This window comes from Onychostoma macrolepis, chromosome 06, assembly GCF_012432095.1.
Source record: "Onychostoma macrolepis isolate SWU-2019 chromosome 06, ASM1243209v1, whole genome shotgun sequence".
Lineage (NCBI taxonomy): Eukaryota > Metazoa > Chordata > Actinopteri > Cypriniformes > Cyprinidae > Onychostoma > Onychostoma macrolepis.
In genome coordinates, this window is record NC_081160.1 from 14,562,372 (window position 1) to 14,574,642 (window position 12,271).

General features: G+C 34.4%; 1 protein-coding gene across 2 annotated transcripts in view; it reads right to left on the reverse strand.

Annotated features, from left to right (window-relative positions):
• Positions 1-12,271, reverse strand: part of usp43a (ubiquitin specific peptidase 43a) — a 106,961-nt gene that overhangs the window by 29,851 nt on the left and 64,839 nt on the right. For both annotated transcript variants that reach the window (XM_058779614.1, XM_058779613.1), the window contains exons 6-7: positions 11,657-11,801; positions 402-564 (exon numbers count right to left, since the gene is read on the reverse strand). In XM_058779614.1, coding sequence (XP_058635597.1) covers positions 402-564; positions 11,657-11,801 — 308 coding nt within the window. The remainder of the gene's footprint in view (positions 1-401; positions 565-11,656; positions 11,802-12,271) is intronic.

The window sequence follows — 12,271 nt, forward strand, 5'->3', positions numbered from 1 at the left end:
ATAATACTTATTGTTTTAATTGCCTTACAATTGTCTCTGCACATAAAAGTGGGACAGAATATTAAATCATACTGATTCAACGTTTGCAGCAAAAGTTAAAAGAGCTGTATCAGGTTTAAATTTTCAATCTTAGAGGGTATTTTAAAGGAGAATTGTGTAATTTTTGCAATGAAAGCATCGTAAAATAAATTAACACAATATATAATACAATAAAATAACAATATTGTAGGCCAGGCTTAAAAAGTACCACTGAATTTTAAACAACATGTAAAGAATTCACTGAATGGGTTAGAACATTTCTCAAAATCTCTGGTAAACAGTTTGGTGTTCAGCTGGCGAAAAAGGGTTAGAAAACACTGACTTAGCCATAACATTTGTTTAATATGTAGTGTTTTAGTTACCTTGTAGCTTGCTGGCCAGACCCAGAAACATTGCAAATTAGCAGGAGGATCTTTGAAGAACCACCCTGATTCAAAAATTCTGATGATAACGTCCCTGAGGGTGGTAACCTGTGACCTTCGGGATCTGCAATGTATGGCGAGGAAGGGAGGGAGTGATGGAACCCTACAATGGATAAAAATAAATAAGCATGTTATTTAATACTCAGTGTTTTAAAATAGTTTTTAGAGTTTTTCAAGTCTTCGAAAGGGATACAAAGGAAGGTCAATTATGTTTCATGCTATTACATTTGCGGTAAGTACAATTCTGTAGCATTTAAATTTTTATTTTGACATTTTTATATGTACTCCACTCTGCATCTTGCCTAGCAACGTTCCTTAGCTGTTCTAAAATCACTGTAAAGCACAGCTTCTTGGCGCTTATTGCATTACTTCTGACAATGAAGATGTAAATGTAGGTGGTCACATGTTAATATATGCTCTTGGTGATTTCAGTATATGATTTCTGAATGACCCATTTTTGCAGCTTAGTTTCCCTAAATGGTTTGAATGGAAAGCAGAGGGAAAATTGTGACTTAGAGTACACAATGTTCTCTGATGTGTTATATATGTGCTGGCACTAAGTAGTATTTGAAACATGTAGGCTATCATTTCACATTTTACTTCTGCATCATTCCAGCTTCCCTTTGGTTTCCTTGGTGACTGCTGACATGCTATGATCTTTCACTTCAATCAGAAGTGGATGTTTGATCCCGCAGTATGATTAAAAACTAACAATTCAGGACGTCATACACAATCCTAAGCATGAACTCTACTGATGTCCCTTTCTCTTATGTTACTTTTTCCACATCATGACAATTTAAAATGACAGTTCACTTTTGTGTTTTTAATGTGTAGTGTTTTTGTTTAATAAATGTGTCTGATAATTTTTATATAATTTATATTTATGATATTTAAATCGGAGGACCAATTTCATGGCAAACTTTTGGTATAAATTCAATTTTAAAGAAAAATTGCAAATACAATTCCTATATCCCTATCACTGTTTTCAACATTTACTATTTTCAACATTTTATTGCCATCCAAATCCAGAATGCCTCTGTTTTTCACCCACCACCCGTGTAAAAAGGAATTTATTGTTATTATTCCAAGCATATGACAATTTATTTCCAGTGTTCCCAGGTTCATAGGATCGCAGTACTAGCTCCTCCATCATGAAGGTGCCACAGAATTTTGTTTTACAGGTCAACATTAGAAATAATTACCTTTCAAATAGGACTTATGACTGACTTGATATATATTTTAGGTTGCTATTTATACATTTAATAAGAAATAATTTTACAAAATGTCTTCACATTAAATAATATTGGTAACACTTTAGAATAATGGGTCATTTGTTAACATTAGTTAATGTATTAACTAACATGAACTAAGAGTGAACAATACTACTACAGCATTTATTAATCTTAGTTAATGCTATTTTCAGCATTTACTAATGCATTATTAAAATCACAAGTTGTGTTTGTTAACATTAGTTAATGCACTGTGAACTAACATGAACTAACAATGAATGATTGTATTTTTATTAACTAACGTTAACAAAGAGGAATAAATACTGTAATAAATGCATTGTTCATTGTTTGTTCATGTTAGTTAATACATTAACTAATGTTAACAAATGACCCATTATTCTAAAGTGTTACCATAATATTCTAAGATTTATAAAGGTTGAGTTTCTTGTGCCCACCAAGGCTGCATTTATTTGTTTAAAAATACAGTAGTATTGTGAAATTTTCTAATGTAATTTATTCCTGTTATGGCAAAGCTGTATTTTCAGCTGCCATTACTAATCTTCAGTGTCACATGATCTTTCAGAAATCATTCTAATATGCTGATTTGGTATTTCTTATTATTATCAATGTTAAAAACATCTGTGCTGTATAATATTTTTGCACAGACTGCAATACAAAAGAACAGCATTTATTTAAAAAGTTGTTTTTTTAAACCATGTCAGTGTATTTACTTTCAGTTTTTAGCCATTTGATGTATACTTGCTGAATAAAAGCATTAATTTATTAAAAATATTATTAATAAAAATCTGTCCCCAAACCTTTGAACGGTAGTGTATATTTAGGCTTTCTTTATTAAATAACTAAATAACATGAAAAACTCTATGCTTCCAGACTGTTCCTAGATTAGATTCTACATACAGTATGGATACTGTTTACATAGCCTGACGATTACTGTATGACAGACACCATCAAAATAAGTATTTTTGGATAAATATTGGTTCTCTTAGCAATCCAATGAAATATCATGTTTCAAGTGCTTATGTATCTTCCTTTCATGGCAAGATGGAAGTGGTTTCTCTCACACTAGTGTGTGTGTGATTCGCTCTCTATCACACACTCATAGCAGGCCTCAGTCGTCAGAGTCTCATTTGAGGGCCAGCTGGAGCAGATTGAAGAGGGGAACTGTGAGCTTGTGAGAGCATTAATTAAACTTGGCCCTCACTGACACACACACACACACACTTCACACTTCACAATTCACACTTTTACAGACACAAACACTAAGACCAGCCCACAGCTTGAATGCCTTTGTAGAACAATGCAGTTCCTTTGAATATGGACAGACATTGTTTGTTCAGTTTTATTTTAACATTACAAAGAAAAAGAAGTAGTGAGTCATGACAGATCTTTTATTTATTTATTTGGTCTTGTGATGTACATCCAAGTCTATTTGGTGGGGACTTGGTTCTAACAGGCAGATGAATGTGAGTTTGCAGAGGTGTTGTTTAAGAATTCTAAATGATTGTAAAAGTCCTTCATTCATCACCAGAGAGAAGTCCACCAGAAGGTTCAGTTATGATATTTTGATTATACGTTATGAGGTATGTAAATGAATGAATATATTAATTAATGCTTTTATAACACTAATTTCTTTTAAAACCTGACTAAGTCAAGTCAAATTTATTTCTGTAGCTTTTTTTACAATATGCATTGTTTCAAAGCAGCTTTAGATATATCTTAATATCTTAATCTTCACACAGATCAGAGCTGTGTGATAATATAGTTTCCCTTTTTGCAACGATATAAGAAATCATGAATTTGAGATATGCTACTACTGCCCACAGCAAGTATAATGTATGCAGATAAACTTGGACATACTTATATGTCCAACTTTACATAAAGAGTTGGCCAATAAGTTACATTGCGAAAAATAATAATAATCAGGCAGTTGAGATATAGTATAGGCTACTATGCATCACTTTATTTGAATGTGACCCATACTCGGAATTTGTGCTCTGCATTTAACCCATCCAACGTGCACACACACAGCAGTAAACACACACACACACACTGTGAACACACACCCGGAGCAGTGGGCAGCCATTTATGCTGCGGCGCCCGGGAGCAGTTGGGGGTTCGGTGCCTTGCTCAAGGGCACCTCAGTCGTGGTATTGAGGGTGGAGAGAGCGCTGGACATTCACTCCCCCCACCTACAATTCCTGCCGGCCCGAGACTCGAACTCGCAACCTTTGGATTACAAGTCCGACTCTCTAACCATTAGGCCACAACTTCCCCATACAGTATATTTGTACTGTATGTATTCGGATAAAGCTGGATATATAATATATATCCAACTTTATATAGAGAGCTTTGCAAAGATTTTGTGATGATATAAACAATCACGCAGCCAAAATTTGCTATATGTGACCCTGGACCACAAAACCAGTCTTAAGTCGCTGGGGTATATTTGTAGCAATAGCCCAAAATACATTGTATGGGTCAAAATTATTGATTTTTCTTTTATGCCAAAAATCATTAGAATATTAAGTAAAGATCATGTTCCATGAAGATATTTTGTAAATGTCCTATTGTAAATATATCAAAACCTAACTTTTGATTAGTATTATGCATTTCTAAGAACAAAGTTTTAACTAAGTTTGGACAACTTTAAAGGCGATTTTCTCAATATTTGGATTTTTTTGCACCCTCAGATTCCAGATTTTCAAATAGTTGCATCTCGGCCAAATATTGTCCGATCCTAACAAACCATACTTCAATGGAAAGCTTATTTATTCAGATGGTGTAAAAATCTCAATTTCGACAAATCGACCCTTATGACTGGTTTTGTGGTCCAAGGTCACATGCAGTATAATATTGCTTTACATGAATATACTATACATATGCAGGCAAAGTAGGATGCACTGGGCAATGACATGTTAACATTTTTCAACAATATAACAATACAGCATTAAATACGTAAGTCCACAGGACTCTTAATAAGGTACTAAACTTCAATCACATCTGTACCATGTCTCACTACATGATATAATACTTCAAAGAGAAAAGATTTAACATTACTTTGTATGAGAGTCATGTGTTCTACTGTGGCTTTACAGGAACATTTCTGCCTCAATACAAGTTAAGTAACTTGTACAGCACTTGTGGCATAATGTTGATTCATTTTGACATGCTTACAAGCTTAAATTGTATTTAACCTGGACTATTACTTTAATTCCACCACACCAGAGTAGATACATGATGACAGAAAATCTCTGAGGAAGATGAGGACTTTAATAGCAACAGTAGATTTTAGTAATTTATTAATGTGGCAGTAAAGAGCAGCCCATGCAGAATGAATTCTTCACTGGTCTGGGCTAGAGAATCCAGACAATACCAGAGAAATCTACAAGAGCGTTACACACCATCAGAGAAGTGGAGTGTGGTTTTGCTCAGTTACACATGACCTCACCAAACCTCTATCAACTTAAGTTTCAGAGAGATCCAGATGTAAGCTGATCTAAGAATTGTTCAGACAGATGACCCTCTAACCTCATCTGTCAATCACATCTTCCCAAGGGAGGGCACTCTGTATATGTGCTGGAAAAGAGGGCAAAGATATTGTACAGTACCTACTGCCCAGACTGGGTCATCTAATTCATTTATACTTCAGCTACTATAGACTGTTAAAATGCTAGTATTAACTTTCAAGTCTGTTAACTGGTTAACTTTAATATACACTGAAAACTTGTAGATGGATTATTGCAACATTATATGTAAATTCATATGTAAGGTAATGTCAAATTTGTATTTTTGCAGGCAAAACTATGAGTTAATGTATAACTGACAGTAAAACAGTAAATGAAAAAAGTCACTGTGAATAGATAAAAATTGAACAGAAAAATTAGAACCGATAATAACTATACTGTTAAAAAAGACAGATTATTTTATTTTGTTTTGTTTTGTGCATTGCACTGAAACTAACAACTGGGCTGCATATGGCACGCTTTATTCCAAGCAACTTACATTGCGTTCAAGGTTTCGATTTTTTCAGTACAAGCATTCCCTGGGAATCAAACCCATGACCTTGGTATTGCTATAAACATGCTCTGCTCTTTGAACTACAGGAACAACATCTGTTCTGCCATTGTTTTATTGTAAGGCCAAAGGAGGAGCCAACAGATTCTTAATAAGGTACCCCAATCACAGCAGTTTTACTCTTTGCGTATGCTAAATGATTACTTAATACTTTTACTTTAGGGGTATTACCTCACCTAACATTGCTAATTATACATACAATATCCCAATTTGTAATATATCTTGAATCTGAGCGGGAGGTTTAACATGTTCTTATAAAAATGTGCTGTTAAAAATACAGCCATTTTAAAAATAGTGCTTTATAAGCTGTGACATAATTGCAGAGTGACAGAAGACACCAACTCACATTTTAGTGCCGATCAGTAACTGTCACTTGTAATGAGGCAGAGAGTCTATGACAAACTGTCTCTGAAGCTTTCGCTGCAGTAGTAGCTATATGCGTATAAAACATGCCTTCAAGCAAAGTCAGCAAAAAGTTATTTATAACGCAATTTAAAGTTTCTCACAGCTAGATGAACACTCTTAATATACTGCACACTGTAAAAAGAAATGAGGCCCAAGACAGAACTGGGCAGCACTTGTTTGCTGATATAGACAAGCTGTAATTACCATCTAAGGTAACTACAAATCACTGTGACAAATGCAAAATAAAGCAACATTGGATAATCCATAGATTTCAAACATTCAGAAGTGAAATAAGAATGAGTGAAAATTAAAAGTGAAAATTCCTAATAACAATAATCTTTTGAAATAGGATCAGACCAAATGTTCTCGGAAGAAAGTTGGTCAGGAAAATGCTGTTTACATGCTTCAATACATCAACACAAATTCTTGCTTATTTCACGATGGCCTCCAGTCAGGCCAAACAGAGGAAGACAGATTATCCTTTGATCCTTGGTTCTGCCCAAGGTTACTTGCTAACACTATTTCATGGCATTCTTCCTTGTAACCATGGGCTTGGTCATTGAAGGTCCAGCTCTAAAACCACTTAAAACTCCAAATGCATTTAAAATAATTTACTTCAATTGAACTTCCACATAGATCCATTCATTTTCATGTTTGTAGTAGAGGATTACACCACAATGAAGTTTACTTGTATGAAAGAACGGCGCATACAGATAAGACCAAGGACGGACACTCTAAATGTCAATTCATTTGTCTTTCTTTGCAGTAATCCCAGTGTTGTTATTTTTCATCAGATGGAATATCAATTTCTAAATGTAACACAAGCAAAAGTTCATTTCTCAATAACAACACCTTGGCAGACACCCAACACGGTCTCATCTGATTAGAAATTGTCCAAGGGGAAAAAAAAAAAATCACTGCAGTAGAAAAGGCCAAATCAGAGAAAAGGAAGGCAACATTTGGAGTATATGAGTATACAGTATATGAGCCTGTCATTACACTTCTAATTCAGTATTTTCAGTTGAAACCACATTTAAAACTTATGCTGTATATGATATTTCATTATGTCAGGAGTCATTAACAATGTTACCCTGATGCTACCTAACAATGACTGCAAATGTTTTGAAAGAACCATGTGACCCTTGTATAATAAGGTAAACAACCTCTCATGTGAATTAATTTGCTGTACACGTACAGTCACATGTTTTTAACATTAATACTAATTCTTAAAAATAATTAATAAGAATTTCTTGAGCAGTAAATCAGCATATCAGAATGATTTCTGAAGGATCATGTGACACTGAGTTGAGTAATGGCTGTATAAATTGTAATTGAATAATGTATAAATTACATTTCAACATTTATTTAAATAGAAAGCAGCTATTTTAAATTGGTAATATTTTAAATAGTTATTTATAATTATTAATATTTTAAAACATTACTGTTTGTATTTTGATTAAATAAATGCAGCCAACATTAGACTTCTTTTAAAAACATTAAAATCTTAATTATTCCAATTATAAATTTTTGACAGGTAGTGTATGTTTTAATAATGTTTTGTCAGTTCACTTTTTTGATGTCTTGGCTGGCATAATAAAGCATATGTAAAGTAGTACTTGATTATAATTTTAACTGAACTGTTCAAGTGTGTGTTACATTTAAAGTTCCTCTGGTGAAAATCAAGTTTTTACTGTTGTTTACATGTCTATCTGTTGATTTTTTTATTTGCTTAAAGACAAAGCATATGCAAAATTAATCAGTCAACACCATTGCAGAGAATTTTCTCCTTAAAACTGCGGCTTACCAAAATCAGTCTCAAAAACGCAGTTTGAAATGGCCCCTATTTCCAAAATCACAAATAATTAACCAATCCTGTCAACATGTGGGGCAGGCCTTTTCATATCTGGTCAAAGGTTTCTATTTCCAACATGTTTTTGCAGGGTTGAGTAATATAGCCAATCAAAGACATATCATTTCTTGAAAGCAATGGCCAGTCAGAGGTGTTTTTATTAGTTTTTTCAGTGCTGTATTCTGCAGTCTACTAGTCTGAAAACCATCCAACGCTCTCCATTGACTTTGTATAGCGGGAAGCTGCCTCCTCGTCATTTCTGACTTGTAACAAAAAAACAGAACAATGCCTAAAAGCTGCAATGCGACAACGTGTACAGTAAACAAGCTAAAAACCAGAACTACGTTTTTATAAGCTGTCGACCCCCAAAAAACGAGTGTTTAGGAACACAAAAGCAGAGCACAACTTGTCTTATTACTGAGAACTGCGCCTACTAGAGGGAAACATAATCGGCAACAGGAACCATTCATTATTTTTAACGATCAAAGGATTATTTCACCACCCTGTGTGAACCTGAGAGGAGGAGATATATCAAGAAACTACATTTTATTGGTCTATGTCAGTGCCCCTTTTCCTTACCTTCCTTTTGTTGGAGAAATGAAGATCCAAGTGAATGGCCCTAATGTTACGTGAAATACCCCGACATCTACAACTATTTGTCCTTAAACGCTAATTTTTTGGGGGTTGACAGCTTATAAAAACATAGTTCTGTTTTTTTGGGGGTTTTTTTAGCATTACACCTTTACTGTACAACTTATCACAAAGCAACTTTTATGCATTGTTCTGTTTTTTGTTATAAGTCAGAAAAGACAAGGAGGCCGCTTCCCGCAATTCAAAGTCAATGGAGAGCTTTGGATTGTTTTCCCCCCAGGTGTGGGCGTGGCCTAAATGCGCTCTGTCTCTATAGCATTTACTTTTGCCAACTGAGTGAAAGTAGTGCAGGTCTGCGCTGGAGTCAATGAGTGGAGGCGTAGACTAATTTGCATATTCACGAATCTGCGTATAATCCATGAGCTAAGGGCGTAGAGATACATTTAAGCCATTTTAAGACATGAAGAAATTATTTTTAAATATGAAAATACGTTTAAATATGATCAAAGATCCGTTTTAAGAGATAAAATTATTGACTACAGGAGGACTTTTAAATTAGCAACATAATCAATAGAAATGTTCAATATACCAATATACAAATGAACTCTAAAGTTCAGCTAACTGCATTTAAAGGTGCAGTATATAATAACGACAGCATGGTTGAAATAGGTACTGCTGTCTAAATTCAAAATAATGTTTCTCCCACCTCCTCCTCCTCAGACTCAATGTTCACACAGGTTGTCAGATTGAGGGCATGCAACACAAACAAGCCCAACTGACATTGTAGGGCGACAAACATTACACTGTAAACTGGTGAGTTGATTTATCTGAGTTTTAATATGCCTGTGGTCATAGAGCTGTTTAGATGGATGCTGAGGCTTTTTAGATCGGGCAGAATCTGTGACCCAGTTCGTTTGCTCACTTCCATGGCTGCAGTATGCTGTGTTTTCTGCAAACTGGCAACCCAGGCTGTCGAAATATTATTGGGTAAACTGCAAGTAGGCAGAATCACAATAACCAAAACAAAAATAGACCTTCTGACACAAATGCACTTTTTCAAAGTAGAATAACTGGATGTAGCATTGTTTTTCTGAAAAACAAATATGTGAACATGTATGTGAATATGTATTATGTTGTTTTTGTGAAAAATTACATACAGCAACTTTAATATAAATTGAAACTACAGTATTTTAATCTACTTTTCATTGCAATTAACAAGCAATTAAGTGTTTGAAAACATTACATTAGGTTTGCATTTAAGTATTTTCTTTTAAAGTATATTATTTATGTAATAACTACTCTTTTTAAATGTATGCTAAGTGTGCTTATTTTTCCACAATGGATGTCACATCAGTAGCTAAAAAAGTTGTTTTATTCTACAAGTTGCCCTTCATGGGGGCAGCCATGTTGAGAGTCAATTTTTTTCGTCCTCCATTTTTGACAACCTCCATTCTTCTTGACACCTCTATAAACATAATTTGCATTGTTATCAATCTTCAATCATCCACCTGACAGCCATAATAAACAATCACACTATCTGAAGACTCGTAAACACAGTTTTATCTGTAATTCAACAGAGCATCTTAATCTTCAAGGTGAAAGTTTTCTTTAGAACTTTCAGTGAACTTAAAATACACTGCGCAAGAACATAACTGGGAGAAAAAAATGCAAGCTCATTTATAGGGAAGAAGTCACGCTGCATTCTATCACTTAAATACATCACTGGACTGATGAGTCACTGTGCACTTGAAATATTCCTGTGTAAATATCTCTCTATAATGCTACATTTTCCAGTACATTGACTTTTATGCCTGCATTTTTATTAAAATTGCCTTAAGCAAATATTTTTTGAAAATACCACACATACAATGTCCCTACTACCTGACAGATAACACTGAAACAGGCGTCCCAAGAAATCTCATCTGTCTGTAATAGCCCTACGCTCAGTCAACAGCAAAAAAAGCGTCAAGAAATACTGTGTTTTCTGGATTATAAGTTATATTTCCTTTTTAATCATCTGGAACATGCTGCGTCTTATATAAGGCAATTAACGTCAAGCACATAAAACACAGAACAAAAAATCTTTTGCTAATCGACATTACAGCCCACTCATCATAACACTAAAATGCAGTCAATGAAACAGAAAAAGTTGCATAGCTCAGTTTAAACTGACTGTTGTACAATATTGAAGAAAAACTGAAATGCAATGGAAATGTGGAATCACTGAGTGTGATAATGGTAATTTAGTGATTTATTTTGATGAATTTGTGGTAAAGCACTTGGCGTTTAAGAGTTCAGATGCAAAAGCCTCTAAGTGCCATGTAAGTGGCAATGTATAGGTCCTTTTCTATGCAATTGAAGTGAAATAACTGAACATAAATATAGGAGCCTGAAAAAAATGCTCATTTTAGAACAAAATTTCAGATGGCACTTAGAGGCTTTTGCATCTGAATTCTTATCAAATATTGTTTATAATGAATACTAATATGTTTATTTTATACTTCTGTTATTTGTTCTTGTTCTGTTCTGAATAGTGTTCAATAGAATGATTTTTTTGTGGAGTAAGAGGAACTAAAATGCATGTTTATATTTTTTATAATGTTCATTTACTGGTATTTTACATTATTTCTGGATGTAACTATAAAATATGACTTATGTTTTTTCTTTTTTCTTCTTCCTAACAACACTGTGTGACTTATATTCAGGTGCAACTTTTTTTCTGGAAAATGGTACTTCCTGCCTGTCAGTGACTCAACAAAAAAAAAATGCTCCAATCTAATTGGCTGACTTTATCTAACTTCTGAGATAAAGATCAAGAGTCAGACATTAGGTGGTTTCCTCCTGTCTGAGAAGTGGACAGTTCTTGGCCGGAATAAATTGCCATGAAAAGTAAAATGTGTGGACTAAGTTAGAAAACATCTGAAATCGCTTACAGCACCCCTAACTGTCAATATCCAGTTAGCTACAGCTAAAGTTGCTATAAACCTGAAGCATTTCCTTTTGTCTCCTTATTTCCCTGTGTTTACCTGAGAATCGCATGGAGCCTCCTCTTGTGAAGAGGGGTGGAGCCTGGAAGGCGTAGATGACATCAGTCTCTGAGATACTCGTCATATCATCTTCATCAGAGAAAGAGCGCTGGAACCCATTTGAGTTCATCTCTGTCAAAATCACCTACGAGAGAAAGAGAAATGTTGATTTGAGAGTAAAACATCCTTGCACACCATGAAACAGATTATTCACATGGAAACTTGGGCCCTAGTAACCAAAGAAGATTTCAGATTCTTCTCAAGCCATTTTCCAAAAGCTGTTGTCACATCAAAAATCCACAGATAAGGGGAGTTTAGCTCAAACGCTCAGCATGACAAACTATTAGGCTCAGCAGTAGATCTATTTCTATTGTTTTCTGTTTCACTCACTCACTCACTCACTCCATTACAATAGTTCTCACCACTTTTTTGTACTCTACCACACACACATATATGTATAAGTGTACACAGACACATGGACTATATTATATTACAAATCATATACAGCATCTCACAGAAGTGAGTACACCCCTCACATTTTTGTAAATATTTTATTATATCTTTTCATGTGACAACACTGAAGAAATGACACTTTGCTACAACGTAAAGTAGTGA